Here is a 25818-nt window from a genome sequence, read left to right as displayed (position 1 = left end):
GAATGTCGATTTGTGACCATATAAGAGAAAAATCGACAACAGAAAATAGATGAGAGTAGACTGACAGCGATGGGCGTGATTGACATCTTGACACCTCTCTGTCGTCGAGCTTCACACTAACCAACCCCTACACTAAACGTCTCTCTCTCTCTCTCTCTCTCTCTCTCTCTCTCTATCTCTCTCTCTCTTTGTCAATGAACAAGAAGCTTAATTTTAAATAAAACATGCTTTGATAAATTCGTCTCTATTGATTTTGAGAATAGCAACACATGAATTGTCAGTGTGTATATATGATTTTAGCAAGTATTTAAAGTGATGCTAGAAAATTATACATTCAACAACGCAACACAGGTATGGTAGCGAAAGGTCGTGCAGTATTGGAGTTCTTCCCAACAATCAGATTCAATAAAGCAGAAGTGGACAGAAAATACGCTCTCTTGCAAGAAGAAATTTGAAAAGGCGAAAAAGAGATAAGGGTTGTAAAAATAGTAGAAATGTGCCAAAAAGGCGCATGGGAAAAATGGGAGTCCATTATTCACAGGAACGTTAAATGGTCAGAAATTTTGGCATTATAATATGGGGATAAAATTTCTGATCAAAGCAGTGTACGGCACCCTCCTCAGTTCGGCTAATCTTAAAATAAATCAGACTCGAGTTTATGTCAGTTGTGTGGTCAAACAGGAAATCTAAAACATATCCTTAATAGCTGTCCATCAACACTAGCTGATGGCCGGTATAGATGGCGGCATGAGGAGATATTAAGTTTAACGATCCAAGCAAATGAATTTAACTCACAATAAAAAGCAAGAGTTCGTAAAAGCTGATCAATGAAAAACACCCCAATATTTAATTTGCTCGTACCTGCAAAAGACTTGGTTTTAATGGCGGACGTAGGGAGTAGATTAACTGTTCCGTAACATATACTTCAAACACAATTACGCCCAGACGTTTTTCGCGACTAATTTTTTTTGTTTTTAATTGCAAATTAAGAGTAGTTTTCTTTACGCATTATTTAGTATGTAATTGAATGTAATATGGTAATATGTAAAAGTCAGTACAATGCAGAGGTGCAACGGAAAGACACAAACTGAAGAAGAAGAATAGTATTATTAATACAACGACAAATATATGTATACTACAATAGAAAAATATGAGCATGAAAAGTAACATGGTTAAGCTTAAACATGGAAAAGTAAAGTACTAGTTGTTTAAGCTGGAAAAGAAAATGACAAGATATTCTAGTGAAAAAATATAATAAATGTATAACTTTTTTATTGCAGCATTATGAATTTCTTAATTCAATTCAACATTATATAATCAATTCTTAATGCTGCAATATTTTAAGTTGTAAATTAATGGGTTTTTTCTATAATACCTTGTAAGTTTCTTTTCCAGTTTAAACAACTAATCCTTTACTTTGTTTAAACCTTAAACATATTACTTGTCATGCTCACATTTTTCTACTGTAGTCCATGATTTTTGCTGGCTTCCAGGAAATTCAATTGTTCTTTGTTTAAATCCAGTCTTATTTTTTGCCCTCATAAAACTAACACATACATATGTAAAACAATATACGACACTCGTCTGCTTTCATTTTCTATGTTGCACTTGTTACTACTCTTTTCGCGACAGCAGTGAATTAGTAGCAACACTCGTCGCCGAAGCGACGTGGTTGCTATGTAAAACAGTTATAAAGAATATCGCTCACCTCATTACGAATTTTTATGACTTTGAACACCAGTAAATTAATCATACTTTTGTTTTACTGAACTATATAATATAACTGGGAAGGTGATCTATAAATTGTAATAATTGTTTGAAATTTGGTCGAAAAATGAGTGAGCGGTGAAGCTTTAAAGCAGTTCTAAATGACTAAAACTGCCACTAAACCATATATTCAAACACGGTAGTGTTTGAATGATATATATATATATACCAAACTAAAGTATTGCATGAGAATAATACAGCAGGCCGCTATCCGTTTCGATTGACGTTTTAATAATGAGGAAAATTAGACTAAGACAAATGGCAAAAATGGTATTGTATTTATTTTAAACTCCATCCCATAATTTATAATCACATTTAATTTTCGTGTAATCTATATAATTATAAAACTCAAATGACCTGGCAACGGGTGTTGTAACACAACATCCGGTATACGACTTCCGGTTGCGCATGCGCACATAAAAATAACCCCATAACAGCGTAAACAAATAAAAAGAAATCGCTGGACCAGTTTCGTTCTAACAAACGGACGTCCTTAGAAAAGCGAATATCTTAAATTTATTAAATAAAAAATTACAAGATATAGGAAGCAAATGCAAAACGTGATTTCAAATAATACGTATAATCATCGACCTGTTTCATATATACCATATATATCATACTAAATAATCAACGCGACAATAAAACGTATTGTTTTACTGTGTACGTTTTTAGCGTCGAATTTTTCCCCGTTTAAATTACCAAATAAACAATCGTTAATACTTTCTGCTTTTTTTACATCATGTATTTCCGTATTACAATTAAGTTATTTTAACGCAATTTTCTTACAAATAAATCTACTTTAACCCGTTGAGAAGCATTAGAGCATTTTACAACGGCGATATATCCACTGCCTTCCTTTTTTAATTTATTCTCCATTTTTAATACACCTTTCTTAAAAACATTCATACATTTTCTTCTACACTACCAACATAAATAAATAACCCCGAAAATGTGTTCTTTTTTAAATTGCGTTACAAATAAATAATCAACACGACAATAAAACGTATTGTTTTATTGTGTACGTTTTAAGCGTCGTCCCAATGTTTTTTTTTTCACGTTTATATCAAAATTTGAATTTAACTTTAAGTATTATAGTGCACATTTACCTATAAGTATGGCAAACCACTTATAATTCAGTGGCTGTAAGTTTGTTTGTTTGTTTGTTTTTCAAAAATGAACAATTGTAAACAGAGCGACTCATAGAAATTTATCTATATTATTTTTTCATTTTAATATACTTTCATAGAAATGTTTCTATTATGTCAAAAGAAAACTATTTTCTTTACGTCACAAGTGTTACGCTCATACATTAATTCCATAGTTAATATAACATACTGACCCAACGAGTCACGGGTAGTCTAGTTATTAATAAAATTCTATGATGTTGCAACAGTCTTTCAAGTTCATGCCTCGTAATGCTATTTCAGTTATTGCTACTATTTTGCAGTTGCTTCATATATGTCGTGTTTATATTGAATGATGATTGTTACTGTTTTATTTTGCTGATTAATATTATCTTTTTTATTTTCTTTTTACAGAATCCCTTCTGCTTATTAGCTTGAAAAGTTCCAACCAAAATGGTTCAGGACCAGCTTCTTGAGGAGTCGATGAAAACAACAATGCCATTGACATTATTCAAAAAAATTCGAGAAATAAAAGAATGATTGTCTCTCACTAAATTATAAGTAGATATCAAAGAGCCGATCGTAATCAAAAAAATGCTAAATACTAGATGGATACATTTATCAAAAATCAATTAACGAAACTCATTTGTTCTTTTTATGCATTCACACACACACACACACACACACACACACCTATATATATATATATATATATATATATATATATATATATATATATATATATATATATATATATACTAGCATGGGTTCCCGGAGTTGCCTGGGTGTTTGGAATTGTATGCTGAGCAAAAAAAACGGTCATTTTTTTTTTAATTTGACCCCTATTATGACCCCTTAACATTTATTGTTTTGGGCTTAAATCAAGTTATTTAGTTAGATCCATGTCCAAGGAACCTTTATCTAAAATTTAAAGTGTTTATACCCAAAATTGTCGGAGGAGTTTGGTAGAGTTCTCAAAGGTCAAATTGTTGAACTTTGACCCATTAACAGCCAAATTTCTGGCCGAAAACCGATCACATCGATTTTCCCAAATCACAGTACTCGGTATATCAAATTTTGAGCCTGTAGACGAAAAATTGACAGACAGACACTTTCGCTTTTATATATATATATATATATATATATATATATATATATATATATATATATATATATATATAGTGTAACCCGGATATAATCTCTTTTATATCCAGGTTACAATTATCTCCGAGTTACACTTATATCCGGGGTTCTTATATGCGGGTTACACTGTACACAGGCTCTTATTTGGGATCAGAGAAAATCTATCTTATATCCGTTTTTCTTATTTTGGAGGCTCATATATCCGGGTTACACTGCGTATATATATATATATATATATATATATATATATATATATATATATATATATATATGCTAAATTATGTTTGTTACTAACCGATAATCTAAAAAAAACTACTGAACCGACTGCTTCGACATTTTGCGATAGCGTTTTTATCTAATCCAAGCGTGTTTTCATATATTTAAGATGAGAAAATATTACAGTATTAGAAAAAAACTTTGTTTTCTAAATCGTTTCTTCTCGGCAAAAGTCGATGATTTGAAACGCAACAAAAATTCGTTTTTTATTTTTCCTCATTTTTTTCTTGGCGATTATTTTACTATTTCGCTTTACACTAATATGGCTTATTTTCGTACATTTACTATCAAATGATAATAATTTTTAAAAAATTCCTATATCTCGACAATACCGAAAAATATCGGTTGTGACTTTAATGTTAGTGTCGTGCGTAAAAACCTTTTTTTTTTCAATCGCGTATTCGTTGCTTTACTGGTCAGTATTTTTTAAAAATTAAACTAACAAATAACAAAACATAAACGAATACTGATTATTGATAACTGAACATGCCGGTGTATATATATATATATATATATATATATATATATATATATATATATATATACATATATATATACAAGCAAAAGTACCCGTCGTTGACAGGATTCAAAAACAGCCTACAGAAAATGGACTCTGATTTATGAAAGTATGAAAGGTTATGAAACGGAAGTGTTGTAAAGAGATAGGTTTGAATTTGAGGCTATCAAAACCAAAGCAAAATATGATGAAAGTAAAAATTAAATAGATAAACCCTATAATTTATTATACCATACCTGTTCACACTGAAACACTTTTCACAATATTCTGTGGATCTATATTAAAAAACCTTGTTAAACTTTGTGACATATTTCCATTCTATGGAGGTCAGGCACAAACGAACACCCCATAATTTTATTATACCATATTTCTTCAAACTGAAACATAATTATCAAAGAATACTTACGCAGATAGATATGAAAAGTCTTTATTAAAGTTTGTGCCTATTTCCATTCTATATTTTGCTTTGGTTTTTATACTCCCAAATTCGAAGTTATCTCATTACAACCGTTCCTTTTCATAACCTATCATACTTTCATAAATCAGAGTCCATTTTCTGTACGCTGTTTTTGAACCCAGTCAACGACGGCTACTTTTGCATGTATGTATATATATATATATATATATATATATATATATATTAAACGTTAAATTAGAAAATATATTCAGTCATAGTTCCTACACAACTACATTGCAACATAAAAAATGAATTATTTTTAAAAATTCATTGTTCACGCTGCAATACAATCGTAGAAGGAGCATACACGAATAGCAGTTTTTGAAAATTGTACAAAGCTCAGGAACAATCTTTACAATTGTGTGGCTTACATCTACACACTGACTGTTTCTCATATGGCAAATTTATATTGTGTGTTAAAGAGTCACCAAACCAGATAATCTCTACATCTGCTCAGAAAATGGAACAACAGATCTTATGTATCCACAAGTACTGGGAAAAATTTGAAAATGGGAAAGATCCTAGTATGAGAAAAGGCATATTTCTTATATGCTTAGCATATAAGAAACGTGCATTTTCTCATCTTTTTCCAAATTGAGCCACAGCAACACGTGGCAGGATACAGCTAGTATATGAATATAAATGTAATTGTTCGTATGTTACTAATTGATAATTTAAAAAACTACTTGAAAATTTGCTTTTAAATTTTGCTATAGCATTTTAATTGTATGCATGCGTGTTTTTATGCACTTAATATAAAAAATATTGCAATATTAAATTTGTTTTTTTTTCAACGTCGATGATTCTCGAGACCAGCTGATCTACAACGAACACGTTTTGTTCCCTCTATCATTTCTCTTTCGGCGACCTTCAACTACAGACATTTTTTAAAAAGATTTGTTGTTCGTTTGTTTGTTTGTTTTTTGATGTTGTTTTTTATCGAATTATTCTCGATAAAACATTAAACTTTCACGTAAACAAAATCGACATAATGTATTATTTTAACAAATTTTAAATGGTGTGAGATGCTCACGTTTGCCCTTTCGAAAAGATCCATTCATGTTTACATACGAGAATTTTGAACGCTAAAACAGACGCTGTTTCAAAGTTTTAAACAGTAACAACAACAACAACAACAACCACAACAACAACAACAACAAAATAAAAACACGGAATCTTTATTTTTGCTTTTCCGGTGAGATTTATGTCTTAAAATCATAAAACAAAACAAAATAAATATGTCGGAATTAGCATACCAACGAGTAGGGGGGGGAGAAAAGACGGTTTAAGTCTTGCAACGAAATGTCGACGTTGCTTACAAGCAGTCTTTCCTTGTAAAAGTAACAAATGGGTAACGATGGTCGAAGTGTAATTTGTCTAAAAGACAGCAGCAACTACCACAACAGTAGAGCGGCCACCCCTTTTTATCTACTTCAACTCTCGGTCAACGAGATTCACGCGTGACTGAAATGTCTATTTAACTTGTAAGGAATAGGCACTCACGTTCTTTGATTAACGGACCACCGGTCGTGTTGATCACAGCTACCAGCACTCTTTTCTTCCCCACCGACCTACCCTCAGCAAGTCAACCAATTGAAAATTCTCACAAATAAATAAACAAACATTCTACGATGATTGCAAATGAATTGTAATGTTCATTAAGCAAAACTTTCGAGGAATTGTAATAAGAAAAGAAGCGATTACTTTTTTTCACAACAAAAATATTTTTCCAACTACGTAATTACTGTAACAGGGTTTATAACATTAATAACAACAACTGTAAACTTTAAAACTACAAAAAAAATTGTAAATCGCAATGATACTTGCAGAGAAATCAAATATGAAACTGTTTTTAACTAAATATGTTTATTTACTTGTATGAATATATATATATATATATAATTGTTTCCCATATAAGTACGTTTATTTAGATATTTTTTAAATATATTTTTATAGCCACATTTATTAATGAATGCAGAATATCTTTAAACTGTTTGCTTAGTTTTATAGATAGATGCATCGCATATAATTTATTTTTTAAATAAATATGTTTATTTTCAATATTTTTTATATTTATCATACTAGTATATTAAAAAATTATTTGAGATCAACAATATGAACGTTTATTTGATAAACAGAGTTTACGGATATTCTCATTTATTATATCTAAAAGCAATATTTTTCTTTTAAAATGTACTAAAATAAGCGCATTTATTTGTATAAAAAAACGTGCAGGTTCTTAATAGCACTTATTAAAAAAATAGAGATACAGAAAAATCTTTATGATGTACGTAATTATCACTGAACAAATTCCCAAAGTATATAAATTGATCAAGTAGTTTGTTTTGTTTTTTGTTTTTTGTTTTTCTGTTTTGTTTTGTTTTTTTCCCTCAAGAAAATAAAAATGTACGACTTTTAGCTAAGTACACTTCAGAATTGAGTTATCTCCTTCTTATTTATTTATCGGATTTTATCATGGAGAATGAAAACACTACAACTCACTTATCCGTAAAATGTGATTTTATTGAATTAAAAAAAAAACTACTTGGTCAAATTACGTGATTATTTAAATATTTAATTTTCTGTGTTTATTTTTTTTCCATTTAATTGCCGCCATAAGTACAATTGAGAGCTTGCACAAAAAAAAACATTTTGCAAAATATTTTTTAAAACTCATCCAATAACATTTTTTCATTCATTTCTCCTTTTTTTTAATGAATTATTATCGATTTCCCACTTAACTTTGTTGGTTTGCTAAAAAAATATTTTTCAGTCCCATTTTAACAGACTTACAGATGCTCTTCTGGGAGATGTTTAAGCCTGTGACTCTGGCTCTGTAGCCTGAATTTAGCACGACTTACACGACAGACATGCTTTAAAAATGTTATGTTCATTTTTCATCGATTTATTATCGATAAGCGACTAAAGTTTCATGAAAATAATTTATTAATTTGACATTTTTAAGTGGGTGCTCACATACATGTCCGTAGTAAAACCAATCGACCATATTTTTGTAATTTGTATTTTGTAAACATCAAGAGTGTAGAGTTTTTGTTGTCTTTCTCTTAGTTAAAATAGCCCGAAGAATATCAGACTTAGATCGTCATACTCGCAGATTATAAGCAGTGCGACGTGTAGCTGTCAGTTAAACGAACAGATTGATTCCAACGGATATACCATTTCAATTTAAAGGATTGCACTTCCTAATTTGATTGGTGTTTGTAATCCCCACCAACAAAGCTCAGAGACAACTTTTTACAATTGTGTGGATTACATCTACAGACTGATTACTTCTCATATAGGCAATTATATGTTGTGTGTCTTACAGTCGGCAAACCAAACAATCTCTATATCTACACATAAAATGGAACACTCAAAATTATAGTGTATCCACAAGTATTGAGAAAGTAAACATATAAGAAACATTTATTTTCTTCTTTTTTTTTTGTTTTTCCTTTTAATCAAACTGAGCCACAGCAACGCGTGGCCAGGTGCAGCTAGTATATATATATATGTATATATCATTTTATTTCGTGCTTTTTGTATACAAATCCCTACTGCTTAATGTATATTAAATATAACAACAAAGCCTATATAAAAGAATAACAATATAACGACATTTCAAGATCTAAATATTTATTTCTCGTGCAAAACAGCTCATACAGCATGTAAAGACTTTGGTACATTTTTATATATCCGTTATGTTGTTATGCAGAAACAGTCGGTTATTATTATGTTAATACCAACTCTTTTTATGCATATACTCCTCATAAAAACAGAAATTCTTTGCTTAGAATTAAAAGATGCATGGAAATGTGGGAAAACGGAATATTTAAATTAGATAATTTTAGATTGAATAAGATATAGACTGAACTATTTTTAAATTGAATATTATTTCGATTTAATACGTTTTGAATAAGGTTTATATTAAAGAATGTTTGAATCAGATGATATTAAAATTGAACAATATAAAATGATTCAATTTTAAAATTGAATAATATTTAAATTTAATAATTATTTAATTCACCACTTTTTAATTAAATAATATTCTAATTGATAATTTTTATTGAATATTTAAAGAGGGCGATCATTATATCAGACAAATTTTAGATTGAATAATATTTAATTTGGATAATATCTAAACTGAGCAATATTTGAATCGCAACAAACATTTAAACCGATTAATATTTAAATTGGACAATTCTTAAATTTAATAATATTCAAATTGAACTATATTTAAATTAAACTATATTTAACAATAATATTTTAATTCAGCAATATTTGAATTGCAACAAACATTTAAACTGATTAATATTTAAATTGAATAATCCTTAAATTTTATAATATTCAAGTTGAACTATATTTGAATTGAACTATATTTAAATTGAACTATATTTTAAAACACTAAATTGAATTGAACTATATTTAACAACAGTATTTGAATTGAAACAAATATTTCAACTGAATAATATTTAAATTGAGCGATTCTTAAATTTAATAATATTCAAATTGAACTATATTTAAATTGAACTATATTTACGTTGAACTATATTTAACAACGATATTAAAATTGAGCAATATTTGAATTGCAACAAATATTTAAACGAAATATTTTTTAAATTGAACAAGCCTCAAAATGTATAATATTCAAGTTTAAATTATATTTAAATATAACTGTATTTAACAATATTTAAATGCAGTAATATATGAATTACAATGAATGTTTAAATTGAATAATATTTAAATTAAATTCTTAATTCTTAAATTTAATAATATTCAAGTTGACCTATATTTAAATTGAACTATATTTAAATTGAACTATATTTAACAATATTTAAATTGAGCAATATTTGAATCACAATAAATATTTAAATTGAAAAATATTTAAATTGAATTCTAAATTCTTAAATATTATAATATTCAAGTTGAACTATATTTAAATTGAACTATATTTGACCCCGTTTTCAATAGAGTAATGATTAAATTGTATAATTTGTGAATTTAAAAATTATCTAATCAAATAATAATCAAATTGTATGATAATTAACTTGAACAATATCCTAAACATTTCAAATTGAACAATATTTTAATTAAATATTTCAATTGAAGAAGGTTAATTGAACCATATTTAAATTTAACAATATTTCAATTAGTAATATTTAATGTGACCATTTAATTTGAACAAGTTTTAAATATAAATTAAATAAAAAGTTCATGTAATAGTGAATCATTTTTAAATTACAAATCTTTTTATGAAAACTCTATTAAACTGATCAAAATTTAATTAAATAATATTTAAATTAAACAATGTAGTAAAAATACATTGTATAATTTTTAATTGGACAATATTTAAATTAAACAATTTTTTAATTTGAATAATATTTAAATTGGACAATTTTTAATTGAATGAAAACTGATTTGAACCACTTTAAATTGAAAGTTTTAATTTGTCCACATTTAAATGTAGCAATATGTTAATTGAGTAATATTTTAATTTAATGTTTTTGATTGAATAAGATCTAAAATGAACAATGTTGAACAATATTTGAACTGAACAATATTTAATTTGAAGACTTATAAATTGAATGAGATTTGATTTAAACCACATTTAAATTGAGTATTTGTTCTTTCTTTTGCAGAAAAGCTCTGTTGTGGTTCCTGTTCATATCTGTACAAGTTTGCAAAAGCCAAAAATCTCGTGAGTTTCTTTTAAATACTTTTTTTTATAAAAAATCGAAATTTAGTTTCATCCATAGTCATTAGAATTCAATTAAACAAAATCCTCTGACTATCAATTTCTTCTGAGCCTCCTAGAACTAAAGTTTATATTTTAGGCATACACGGAACAAAAACTGGGTAATATATTTGGATCAGGATTAGAAAACCTATTCTACGTTTAGCCTCCTTATATCTTGATCTTAATCGTTAAAAAAACAACATCAAATTTGTGCAAGACTATTCTATTCGAAAGATTATTTTACTCATCTTATGAGGTATTTTACACTTGATCGATGTGATAAGACCAATGTACGAAATGTGTATGAAAATATTCAGCAACCAAATTTATTAATGAGTTCTATTTCCACTGGTTTTGATGACTTCAAAAATCCTTTGGGGCATGCTAGAAATAAGCGTTTTCTATTAAGGTGCGGGGGATGTTGCTTCAGCTTCTTAAGATGGCTTCACGAAGTTCATTTTTTTTTTTTAATATTGTTTGCCATTTCGATAAACATCTCTTATCATTCATCCCCAAACATTTTCAATTGGGTTCAAGTCCGGTGAGCAATCAGTATGTCCCAAGAGATGGACTTCATTTTCTTGCAGAAATGTCATTGTCCATCATGCAGCGTGAATTGCAACATTATCCTATTGTAATAACCATCCATCCTCACACAAACGATGGCCCTCCGTCATCAACGATGCTTTTTGTGGCATACTGACATAACCAGCTGCTGTCAGACCATCTGGATCTCCATCGTCCCTCCGAAAAGGTACTCCTTACTATTAGACACCCTTCATCACTATGACGTGTGCAGAAAATTTCAGGAGCCATGTCTTCGTTATGCCAATATCATTAGAAACCATCAGGACAATCTAGATTGAATTTTTTTCTCATCAGAAAACAAGACTTTCTTCCTCTTCCTGTTTCAATTTGGTATTCATGCCCAAAACTTAAGTATTTCACCCTGTAATGTGGAAGCGGAGGAGAATTTTTTTTTTTTTTTTACGTTTTTTATTTACCATCCCTTTTGTTCGTAAGTTTCGTCTGATGGTTACTGGACTGAAATCAGCATCTGTGATTGCCTTAATTTTACTAGAAGAAAGTCTTCTGTCTTTCACAGCCCGTCTTATTGTCCTACTCAATGCAGAAGAAATTGGGGGTGGGGCTACAAGTGGATTTTGCTTTTCCATAATTCTCTCTGTTATTTAGAAAGTTTCAAATCACAGTTTAACTGCGATTTACCATGGCTGTAATCGTCCACTGTGACAAAACTTACTTATGAAAACCTAGAATTCGAGCTTAACTTTGGTAAGTTTGATTGTTTTATTTATGTTGTCACCTTCACGCAATGATTACTAATCTTTAACAACTAAAAAACAATTTATATTCCTGGTCTTATATTAATCAAGTGTGTAAAATGCCTAATTTTATAACAATGTAAATTTTTTAATTAAATGTTTGGAATGTAGCTTTTTTTTACATAACCTTTAGTGGCCGGAGTTTAAAATTTATCCGAAGAAAAACCTTTTTCTTTTAAAGATTTTCAAATGGTCTTAAATTATATATATGTGTGTGTGTGTGTGTGTGTGTGTGTGTGTGTACATATATATATATGTATGTGTAGATGTATATATATATATATATATATATATATGTACATACATGTGTGTGTGTAGATGTATATGTGTGTGTGCATGTATGTATATATACAACGGAATAAACTTATGTAAATTTTTGAATCAAATGTTTGGAATGTAGCTTTTTTACATAACCTTTAGTGGGCGGAGTTTAAAATTTATCCTTAGAAAAACCTTTTTCTTTTAAAGATTTTCAAATGGTCTTAAATTATATACATATATGTGTGTGTGTGTGTGTGTGTGTGTGTGTGTGTGTACATATATATGTATGTGTAGATGTATATATATATATATATATGTACATATATGTATGTGTGTAGATGTATATGTGTGTGTGCATGTATGTATATATACAACGGAATAAACTTATGTTTAAAAATAAACTTTTTCAATGGTAAAAATAAAGGTCGAGATAAAAAAAAGCTCTACCTGGCTAAGAGTAGCAAACAATAGAATAACTTAAGAAGATAAATTATAAAGTTACATGGGACTTTATTACATTATCAAATTAATAAGCATTACAGAAAGTGGACTAAAGGAGAAAACATGCCCTAAAGAAGTTTTGTTTTTTGCTTTTTTTTACTTGGGCGTCACTACTTATCAAGACCCAAAGGCCACTCGAGGATAAGGATTAATGAATATGTGGTTGTAGTGTAGTATTCTTAAATGGTGTAAATTGGGTAGAATTTACTTATTTATGGAGACGGCTTAACAAGAACTTGTTTACATTGGATTTGAAGGCTACTATGTTGTATTCAACCAGGAAGCAACCCATCAGAACAATGTTCCACAGACGGGAGTTCTGAAAAAAGAAGCTTTGTTCATGGAATCTGGGTTTAGATTTAGACATAGATAGAGAGTGAGGGAAATCGTATGTAGCTAATTGAGTGATTTTGTGAAAGTTTGATAAGGGGGGGGTATAGATTGGAGTTAAGTCGAGCACTTGTCACGAAAATTTCTCCCTTATTCCTCTTTGTGTAACCCTTGTTTCATAATATAATAAACAATGGCTTTTGGAATGGGCACCCCCCCAGCCTACCCCTGTTAAGAACGGATGTCGGAATAGACACCCCATTGTGTGAGGGGCGGGTTATCAAAGTATTTGCCCCAAATTTAAATTGGTATAATCGTTTTCATGATCCCCACGCGCAAATACTATGAATCAACCATGTAATTTTGGGTGTGCAGTATCGGTCGGAAAAAATGTAAATGTTGGGTACTTATGCAATTTTTGTTACCGTGATGAAATAACGTTATTATTTTGAACGCCATTAAGAACATGTTAGCGCAGAGTGTTTTGTAAGTAATCCGTGTTTGTAAAATATCTGTGTTGACCTTTAAGATTCCCTTTTAGTTATAGGGTGTGCGTCGATCAAGAAAAAAAACTGTAAAAAAAGGAAAGAAAAGGGAACATCGGTGACTACATTGGCCGAAAACTTCTATTACATATTAGTCTTTTTATAAGACAAATAGGTAATAAATACGTATGCGAGCCAATTTTTTTTAGTTTTTTAATTATTTCACAACAGTAGTTTCTATGAAATGATTTTTTTTGCTTAATCCCCTTGATTTAACCCAATGGGATTTTTTATTCTAATAGTAAAAAATAAAGTTATATTGATTAATATTCTAAATGCTACCTATTCGCATACAATGATAATGTGTGTGTTTTTTATGTACACGCAAATCGTTTATAAATAACGTAGGTAATCGATAATGATTTTTTATTCGAAAAACTATTTATTTGCGAACAATGTAAATGCGATCTTGGTTCTCGTGACTCTTTTGCCTCCCAATTTTTCGTCTGGAAAAATTTTAATCACGTGATTTACGGTGTAGCAGCAATAAAAGAACCCATTTAATCAAGTGCCGCTTGTTATGGATTTAGCTGAATACGATGTTAAAAATCACTTTTTTGGCACTTGTGCACTTATGTTGCCGGGCTGGCGGGTGTTATGTAACTATTGTGTACTTTCACCTAACAATTTAATAACCGAAAAAGATATCGTAATACTTGAATTTATATAATCATTTTATTATATATATATTTTGAGGGGAGAGGATTGACTTAGCGTGTGTGCACTTACGTTACCGAACTGGCGGGTGTATTGTAACTACTCTGTACTTTCACCTAAGATTTCATTTTAAAAAAAATGCAAAACTTGAATTTAAGTTGAAAATACTATTTTCCAAAATAGCACGGTCACATAAGTGCATAAGCACCACTTTATTTTACATATTTCATTTCCAAAGTACCCTTTGAATAAATTCACAATGATTTAAATTTAAAGTGTTGTATAATGGTTTTTAAAACAATAAGTACTAAAACAAAATAATTAACTTTTAGTCATGGTAACATTTATTTTTTTTTTTTGAGGGGGGGGTAGAAATAATTACACAACACTTTAAATTTCAATCATTGTGAATTTGGTACTTGTGCATAATTTGAACCAGACGTACTCAGCGTCCGATCGGCTTTGCTCGGAACCTGACGTCATGCGCTCGGGTTTGATTATAATGTGACGTAAGACGTCGATAAGTGCACTGCAAAGTAGCAGACGATCTTTTCGAAACAAAATTGGAATGAAATAAAAATCATTAAATTCATTAAGCAGCAAACACCTGTAACATTCCTTTTTCTGAAAACTGTAAACAAAAAAAATGAATATTCCCAGTTTGGACAAATATTTGATGACGCCGGAACAAGCGTCTCATATTGTCAAGAAAAAAAGTTAATTGCTGAAAAAAAAAACTGCGTTTCCTGTGGCGAGAAGTGCATCATCGATAAAAGAAGATTTGTGAAGGATGGATGTGGGTGGAGATGCACGCCCACGAAATGCACGACTAACATGCCCATGTTAAGAACGGCTTTCGAAATAAACACCACTCAACTTCCCCATGTTAAGAACGGCTTTCGGAATAGACACCCCCTCCCCAACCTCCCCATATTAAGAACCACCATTAACAAAAAAAAACAATTTATTAATCTTTTTTTTTAAGTTTCTTTAATTGTTACACAAAAACTCTCTTTCTCTTTCTCTCTCCCTCAATCGGTACCGTGCTAGAAAACGCGATAATGGGTTCATAATTAAGCCAACGATAAATATAACTTACGTGTTAGGAAAAGGATAATTTTGTTGTTCTTTTTTGTTTTTTTGTGTGTGTGTGTGTGTGTGTGTCTTTTTGTTTTTTTAGTAATATTTTTACAAATAGACAATAATATGAAAGAGTTTTTCAGCGGATAAGGGAATTAGAGTATGTATAATTCTCAGCCAATCAGATGGGCCAGATTTATGTAAGGGAGAAATCATAATTTGTGTAGAACGAAGGTGGTAAGGATATGCCATTGTGGAGGAAATCAGTAGTCAGGTAATTACGGAGAAGACCCAAGAAGGTATAAAATAGAATAAATGGACGCGGTGTAGAATGGGATCGTAAGAGGACTTGTGTAAGTACGGGTGAAAATCTAGCTACTTCCTCTGTAGGTTACAACGATGATGAACATGGCGCTCATCGGAATGAATGTAATGTTTTAATATTAGGTATTAATGTGTATGGAATTGTGTTTTATAGATAAATGAGGAAATGTTTAATGGCGTAAACGTAATAAATTTTTTCATGCCATCTGTTGTTGTCAGCCTACGGTAGTTTCGTCCAGAGAGAAAAAAAAATGCGCCTCCTTTATTATATACAAGATTTTATTTATATATATATATATATATATATATATATATATATATATATATATATACACATATATATACATATATATATATATATATATATATATATATATATATATATAATCAGTAATCTATTATATATACTAGCTCGACGCCCAGCGTTGCTTGGTCGTACAATACGCTTAAATATATTTTAATTTGTGCAGATTGCGAATGTATTATTATAGAATCAATCCTCTATTGATTATTATATTTTATGACGATTAATTTGCTTGGTAGACTAATTCGAAAAAATATATATTAATGATAATTTCGTTCATAAAATTCCGTTTGTGTTTGTTTATAATATTACGTCAGCTGATATATTTGGGCTTGACGATGGATGCCTGAGAAAAGTCACTTCTGATTAATGTTTAGTTTTAAAATATGCAAACGAATAAATGATTTGCGGCGATTTTATATTGCACGTCTTCTTTTATCATAAATTGAACTCATTCATAAGAAAAAATTCAAATAAAATGGTGAGGCACACCCGGGCTTGATCAGGGGATCATTTGATCTGTAGTTGAATGCTTTTCTACTGAGCCATATATCCAGATAGCAATAAATCTGTTTGTTTGTTTGTTTGTTTTTGTTTTGTTTTTTTTGTTGTTGTTTTTAAGGAAATGATTTGCCGAGATTTTATCATATCCCTTGGCCGGAGTAACATAAAATATTCCCCTGTAACAATTATTTTTTTCTCTATATTTTTTTGATTTTCCATACTTATCGGATGAATTTCTGTAAAAATAATGTATCTAAGAACACTGCCAAGCATATTAATTAGCTTTGTGTGAAATTTGGAAAAGATAAGCCCAACTGTTTCAGAATCTATGAGAAAGGAACTTACACACACTAAGTGACTTTTATATAATAGTGTTAAAAAGTGTGTGACGCTTATTTATTTGTGAGTTTAACTGTTTATTTATTTCTTTTTTAACGGGCCGTGACTCGAGTAGTCTCTGTGGGTGCGTGTATGTTAGAACATAGAATATAGGAACATGACGACAGACCTTTTCTGCTGCTGCTCCTCCTGCGAGACTCGCCAACCTGCGTAGCTTGATTGTTCTAGGATTCGAACCTAAGTCCATATGTACTATGGTCGACTGAGTTAAGCGTTACGTCACGAGGTCTCAGATGACTTTATATGTTATCTTTATTGCTTTTAAACTTTTATATATATATATATATATATATATATAAACATGGGTGGCGACGCAAAATTAAAAATATTTCGAGGCAGGGATTAAAAGACAATGTTTCTTAGTTAGTTGAACGTCATGCGAGTTTATACAGGGTGACCAAGAAAATCGGGCCCCAACTCTAATTAGGCCTCGTTTCTTAGTGTTGCGTCTGAATGAAATGAAACTTTGGTCATAACTATATTCAAAACATCACATCAAAACACAAGGGTCTTTGGCCTTTTTTTTCTCCGTTCTACAGTATATATTCTAGATGGCCTCCATTTAGCTTTTGTTTTTTTTTGGGGGGGGGAGAGGGGTCACCCTGTATAATCTTCTCTGGGATTATCACATATAATCATTTATATCATTACAAATTAAATCTCTCTCGCTCTCTCGCTTTCTCTCTTTCTCTCTCTCTCTCTCTCTCCCTCTCTCTCTCTCAATTTCTATTCATGCTATTTACTTATTGCGCATTTTCATTTCTTTTAGGTAAACTCTGACAAAAAATAAAATGAAAATTTGCATGGATAAAGGTGTATGCATAAAAATAAACATAAAAAGCGTTATTCGATTCTGTTTTAATTAAGGCTATATATGTGTTCAATGCGCGCACACACACACACACACACATATATATATATATATTTATATATATATATATTTATATATATATATATATATAATTATTTTTTTACTATAATAATTAAATACCTACAGACACTAGTGTTTCATCCTTTCGGGATTCTTCAGTGCAGGGTGTCACGATTACTACCAGTCGAACGATTCGAACCCCGCGACACGAGACATCTCTGGCTCGATAAGCGGAGGCCGTATCCATTCGGCTACCATTAATCATGTGAAATAGCGTTGAATTTTAAACATTTTAATTTAAATGTTCATTACGTCAGACAGACAGTGATCAAATCGTTATACGATGATCTACGCATTGTTCCACAGTCAAGCAACGTCACAGCTCACAAGAGCTATGAATGCCAGCAGCTCACAAGAGCTATGACAGCCAACAAGTAAACAATTATTTTAAGGAAATGTATGCGTAACAAATCGGAAGTCAAAAACTAGTCTTGGGCTTTCAATTGGTTGGCTGCACTGGCTCTTGTAAGCTGCGACGTTGCTTGACTGTGAAAATAATTATAACATCTCTCACATTCTGAAATAATATATATATATATATATATATATATATATATATATATATATATAATGTTTTATTTTTTATTAGCGTATCTTTCTGTTAAGTTACATTATTGTTTCAACTACCCGGCCGTTTTTTTTTTTGCCGTCTGTAGCTTCCTCAGACTTTTACTGTAAAAGTCTGAGGAAGCTACAGACGGCCAAAAAAAAACGGCCGGGTAAAAAAATAAAACGCATATTTTCTCTACAACAGTATTGAGCACTTTCTTCAGTTTTTATTCATTACCATTTCTACTAAACTATATATATATATATATATATATATATATATATATATATATATATATATATATATGTGTGTGTGTATATATATATATATATATATATATATATATATATATATATTCTGGTATTTAAAATAAATGTGTGCATGCATAACACGTCTGCGTAATGTTCCCCTCGATTCAATCTAGTGTTTACTTCGCTAAATAGATAGACAATTAGATAGATAGATAGATAGATAGATAGATAGATAACTGAATAAACCCAGCGTTGCTCGGCATTTACAGAACAATAGTAGATATAATAGTAATATGCGATCACGTGATTCGAGGTATTACCTCTCGTCTGCCTAGCTTGACTCTTCTAGGATTCGAACCTCAAACTATATGTACTATGGTTGAGTGCGTTAAACGTTAGGCGACGAGATCTTAGATTGTGTTTTATGTTATTTTTACTGCTTCAAAACTTATGTCGATTATATATATAAAATGTAATTATTGGTTCGTTCAAAATCGATAAAACCATATTTTTACATTACCAATTCATTTGAAATTTTCAGACAATCCATCTTTAAAGTCGAGGGATGTTTCTATGTTATTAAAATAAACATCGCCAATTATAAAAATATTAAATAAAATAAAAATATTTTTCGTAAGCCCATACTGCGGACCTGTTTTTTTTGTAGAACTGAACTTCCGTTTCAATTCATTTCATACACCACGATTTGACGAGGCGAATTAGATGTCATTTTCTGTTTACTCGATAAGTAAAAAAAATAACAGTCCCTTTTTTTTAATTTAAATTCATTTTTTATCTTCCAAATTTACTCGCTTGCGTTTTGAGTTGAAGCATAAAAGTCGAGGTCGAAGTTGTTTTTGTTTGTTTTTGTTTTATTTTGTTTTGTTTTTGTTTTTTTAAACAGTTGTTTCGAAATAAGAAAATATTAACTTTTTTATTATTAAAACTATAAATTGTTAGGTGAAAGTATAGGTTTTTTCGAAGAAAATTTACGGATTGGTAACGTGCTTAAATAATATTTGGTGCTAATGCAGAGAGTGATCCGCGCTATTTTTTAAATCGTATTTCCACGTTTAATTAAAGTTTTATGATATGTTTTTTTATTCAATTGTAAGGTTAAAATACAGAATAGGTACAAAACACCCTCCCCTACCCATGTTAAGAATGGCTTTTTAAATAATAACGTTATTATTTCAGCAAGGATCACTCTCTGTATGAGTACCGATTAATGTTTTGTTTTTTGCTTTTTTACGGTAGTTTTTTTTCGTTTTGTTTTTAAGAAAATCTTTTTTAACAAAATTGAAAGTACACTTTTTTCTTTGTTTTTTTTTTATACTGAAGTTGTTCTTATATAAGAAAATAAGAATGCTTTTTCTTTATTAAAGAAATAAGGTACTCATGCACTTATAGATCCGTGCTTACATAACGTTATTATTTAAAAAGCCATTCTTAACATGGGGAGGGGAGGGTGTTTTGTACCTATTCTGTACTTTAACCTTACAATTGAATAAAAAAAAATGGTAAATTTTTAGATTAGGTCCACCTCCATAATTTTCTTTTAAATGACGACTTAAGAGGTTTTCGACTATGCTGAATAAGGAAATCGTATTGAAATTATGCAGAAATAAGTACTTATCGAGATATACAAAGTTGTATAATGCATTGTAATCTCTGGCGGGCATCTTTTTACGCGTGCACGCGCGTCATAAACAAATCTACGCGCGTAACAAATAATACTATGCATGAAACAACTATTGTGGAGGTAGACCTTATCTAAAATAATACCAAAAAATATAAAATTTTAATTAAACTTGAAAATACGATTTAAAGAAATAGCGCGGATCAGTAAGTGCATTAGAACCCATTAATCGACTAACGTGACCTTATTGCCAAATAAGCTCCGGCTACAATGTTGAACGCGCCGTTCACGTTTTTTTTCTTTTTTCAAGTTAAATTCAACTTTCACAATATCTTTTTTTATTTTTTATAATTTCACGGTATCTTTTTTAATAATAAATTGTTAGTTGAAAGCACAGAATAGTTACAAAACACTATCCCCTCTCTATAGTAAGAATGGCTGAAAAAAATAAAATAAAATAAAAATATTAGGTACTCATGCAGAAAGTGATCCGTGCTGAAATGATAACGTTATTATTTAAAAATCCATTCTTAACATGTGGAGGGGAGGGTGTTTTGTATATATTCTGTGCTTTAACCTTACAATTGAATAAAAAAACATATCATAAAACTTTAATTAAACTTGGAAATACAATTTTAAAAAATAGCGCAGATCAGTAAGTGCATTAGCACCAGAAATTGTTAGGTGAAATACAGAAAAGTTTCTACCAAGAAAATCGTTATTTTATTCAAACATTCTTACCAAGGATGGTGTTTTGTCACTATTCTGAGCTTTAAACTAACAATTTATTAAAAAAAACAAAAGGTAAATTTTCACATTAGGTCCACCTCCACAATTTTTAACATGGGTAGTTTGGGGGTGTTTATTCTGAAAGCCGTTCTTAACATGGGGAGAATAGTGGTATTTATTCCAAAAGCTGTTTTTGGCAGACGAAAGACAGCTAAAAGGTTAAAACACGTGGTTAGGCATGGGTGTTGTTTATTCCGAAAGCCGTTCTTAATATGGGGAGGTTGGGAGTGTTTATTCATGAGCGCCAGTGAATTATAGTGCATAGTACAGGTCTTTATATCTCGAAAACTACTTGCCTCTGCAAATTTTAAATGAAATTTTCTTATTCAGCATAGCCGAAAATTGTAGAGGTGGACCTAATGTAAAAAAATACCCCTCCCCAAAAATAAAAGATATCGTGAAATTTAAATTTAAGCGCGATACCAAAAATAAAATTGGACAGAAAAACACCGCCTTCGGGTTTGTACTTGCACAAAGACTTGAAAAGTTGTCAACAAAAACAAATATATAACAAGTAAATATTTTCAAAGGCAAGATAAGTCACTTTTCTACATAATTGGATAATTTTTAGTGTTTTTTATTGGGTTCGTACTACTGTACATATAGATTCGAAAAAGTTGTCAAAAAATAAATGTATAACAAATATTATCAAAGGCAAGATATGTTACTTTATTACCAAAATGGGTAATTTTTTAGGTTTTTTTTTATGTAAAATGTTTATTCGGTTCGAAAAACACAGCATTTACTGCTATATTTGAAAATTACAAATGGCGGGAGACTCTATTAAGTTTGGGAAAATGAGGTAAAACTAAAAAAACTATACAAAATACTGTTAAAATACATGTCTAGCTATGTCACGGTTACATATATTGAGTGAGTTCCTTACAGTATTTTATATAGTTTTTTTTAATTTTAACTCATTTTCCCAAACTTAACGTGTTCAACACAGTATTGTATTTTTCAAATATACCGATAAACACTACATGTTTTCCAACCGATTAAACATTTTACACTAAATAAAAACACTAAAATCTTATCCAGTTAGATAGAAAAGTAACATATCTTGCCGTTAACATTTATTTGTTATATTTATTTTTCGGCAACTTTTTCGTTTCTGTGTTTAGTAATACAAACCTGTTTTATTTACTGTAACGTTTAGTCGGCTCGAAAAACAGTGTTTATCAGTGTATTTGAAAAAATAAAAATGGTGGCGGACACTGTTGATGATGTTAAGTTTGGGAAAATGATTTAAAATTAAAAAACTATACAAAATGCTGTCAGAAATCCACGAATATGTCAGCCTATGTCACGATAACATATAATCAGTGGGTGTCTGACACTGTTTTGTATAGTTTTTAGGTTTTAATTGATTTTCCCAAACTTAACGTATTCAACAGAGTCCGCCACCATTCGTCTTTTTCAAATACATCGATAAACACTGTTTTTCGAGACAATTAAACATTTTACATTAAATAAAAACACTAATTATCCAGTTAGGTAGAAACATAATTTATCTTACCTTTGCTTTCATTTATTTGTTTTTGGACAACTTTTTTCGAATCTGTGTATAGTAACCCCCGTCACCCAAATATTAATTACAATCTCACATTTTTTTAATACAATAACAACAAAAAAAAATCTATTATGCGTTTAAACATTTTAGCAACGTTCGGCTTAATCCACTAAATGTTGGTCGAGGCCAAGCCATGACTGGCGGTAACTCCCGAAGATCCGGATCCAATTCTGCAAGAGTACCATTTTTTTTTTTTCGCCTTTTTTTTTTTACTTTTTGGAGTGGATTGCTGTACTAAGAATATAAGAAACGTGCATTTTCTCTTTTTATTAGAATTTTCCATTACACCAAATTGAGCCACTGCAACGCGGGGCATGGTGTAGCTAGTATATATATATATATATATATATATATATATATATATATATATATATAACATGGGTGACAACGCAAAATTTTAAATATTTTGAGGCAAGGATTGAAAGATAATGTTTGTTAATTAATTGAAAGTTATACGAGTTTATTTAATCTTCTGTGGTATTATCACGTACTATTATATCATTACAAATTCTCTCTCTCTCTCTCTCTCTCTCTCTATATATATATATATATATATATATATATATATATATATATATATATATATATATATTTCTATGCATGCTATTAACTTATTGCGACTTTTCGTTCTTTTTTTTAGGTAAAGAAAGATTGGAGTGGATAAAGGTGGATCTATAAAAATAAATATAAAATGTGCTACATGTAATCATTTAATTCTGTTTTAATTAAGGCTATATGTGTGTCCAATGCACATATATATATATATATATATATATATAGGCATTGAACACACACACATACACACACACAAATATATATATATATATTCCACAGTCAAGCAACGTCACAGCTCACAAGAGCTATGACAGACAACAAGTAAACAAATTTTCTTTTCTTTGAAAGATATGTATGGTTAACAAATCGGAAGTCCAAAACTAGTCTTGGCTTTCATGTTTTTGGCTTGTGAGCTGCGATTTTGCTTGACTGTGAAAATAATTATAAACTCTCACGTATTCTGGAAAAAAAAAATATATATATATATAATTTTCTTGTGTTTAAAATAAATCTACGCATGCATAACACGTCTGCATAATGTTTAATTGCGTTTGAAATTCTTGTTGCAACTGTTCAATAAATATAAGCATGATCCGATCAATGTTGTTGATTCTTTTTATTTTCGATTCTAACTTAGCTTTTATTTTTAATTGCGTCATGTTTAATTTGTTTCATGTGTTTTAATACTATGTCCCTAAGAAAAGCATCTATACCAAATTTGGCGGGGGAGTTTGGTAGAGTTCTCAAAGGTAAAATCGTTGAATTTTTACGCCTTAACAGCCATATTTCTAGCCAAAAACGCATTAGAAAGATTTTCCCAAATCTCAGTACCGTGTATATCAAATTTCGAGTCTGTAGACTAAAAATTGACAGAGTTATTGCGTAGGAAAATGCAGACACACACTCAAGCCCCGTTCACTTTTATATATGTACTAGCATTTCAGCCCGGCGTCACCTTGGTGTTTGGAGGTGTATGTTGAGCAAAAAGAAAAAAAAAGCGGTCATTTTTTTTTTTTTTTACTCCTATTATGACCCCTTGACATTTATTATTTTGGGCTCAAATCAAGTAATTAAGTTAGAGCAATGTCCAAGGAATCTATATCTAAAATTTCAATTGTTTACCCAAATTTGTCAGAGGAGTTTAGTAGAGTTCTCAAAGGTCAAATCATTCAACTTTGACCCCTTTACTCCCAAATTTCTGGCCGAAAACCGATCACAAAGATTTTCCCAAATCTCAGTACCCTGTATATCAAATTTCGAGTCTGTAAACTAAAAATTGACAGGGTTATTGCGTAGAGAAATGTACACAGACAGATACACAGACGCGTCCACTTTTATAGACATATTAGCATGGGTGACCGGCGTTGCCCGTGTGTGAGGTGTATGCTGACCAAAAAAAAACGATCAATTTTTTTAAATTTGACCCCTATTATGACCCCTTAACATTTATTGTTTTGGGCTCAAATCAAGTTATTAACTTAGATCCATGTTCATGGAACCTATATCCAAATTTCCAAGTGTTTAGACTCCAAATTGTCGGAGGAGTTTGGTAGAGTTCTCAAAGGTCAAATCGTTCAACTTTGACCCCTTAACAGCCAAATTTCTGGCAAAAAAAAACCCGTTCACATCGATTTTCCCAAATCTCAGTACCTTGTATATCAAATTTCGAGTCTGTAGACTAAAAATTGACAGCGTTATTGCGTAGGGAAATGTACACAGACAGACACACCGACAGACACACAGACACATCCACTTTTATAGATATATTAGCATGGGTGCCCGATGTTTCACGGGTGTGAGGTGTATGTTGAGCAAAAAAAACGGTGAATTTTTTAATTGACCCCTATTATGACCCCTTAACATTTATTGTTTTGGGCTCAAATCAAGTTATTAAGTTAGATCCATGTCCAAGGAACCTATATCTAAAATGTCAAGTGTTTAGACACAAAATTGTCAGAAATTTGGTAGAGTTCTCAAAGGTCAAATCGTTGCACTTTGACCCCTTAACAGCCAAATTTCTGGCCGAAACCTGATCACGTAGATTTTCCCAAATCTAAGTACCCAGTATATCAAATTTCGAGTGTGTAGACTAAAAATTCACAGAATTAGTGCGTAGGGAAATGTAAACGCACACACACACACACATACACACACAGACACGTTCACTTTTATATAGACTAGCATTTCGGCCCGGCGTTGCCCGGGTGTGAGGTGTATGCTGAACAAAAAAAAAAAAAAAAAAACGGTCCATTTTTTTAACT

The 25818-nt window shown here is 30.4% G+C and overlaps 1 protein-coding gene across 1 annotated transcript in view; it reads left to right on the top strand.

Moving 5' to 3' along the window:
• LOC145245612 (uncharacterized) overlaps window positions 1-25818 on the top strand; it is a 185071-nt gene that overhangs the window by 139830 nt on the left and 19423 nt on the right. The window contains exon 36 of the mRNA XM_080107182.1: window positions 10924-10982. Within this exon, the coding sequence (XP_079963308.1) occupies window positions 10924-10982 (59 nt within the window). The remainder of the gene's footprint in view (window positions 1-10923; window positions 10983-25818) is intronic.

This window comes from Euprymna scolopes, chromosome 23 (assembly GCF_053919585.1).
Source record: "Euprymna scolopes isolate OS-2025 chromosome 23, ASM5391958v1, whole genome shotgun sequence".
NCBI classification, from domain to species: Eukaryota; Metazoa; Mollusca; class Cephalopoda; order Sepiida; family Sepiolidae; genus Euprymna; species Euprymna scolopes.
Note: the sequence above shows the minus strand (reverse complement) of the source record. Positions and strands in the feature narration are given on the sequence as shown.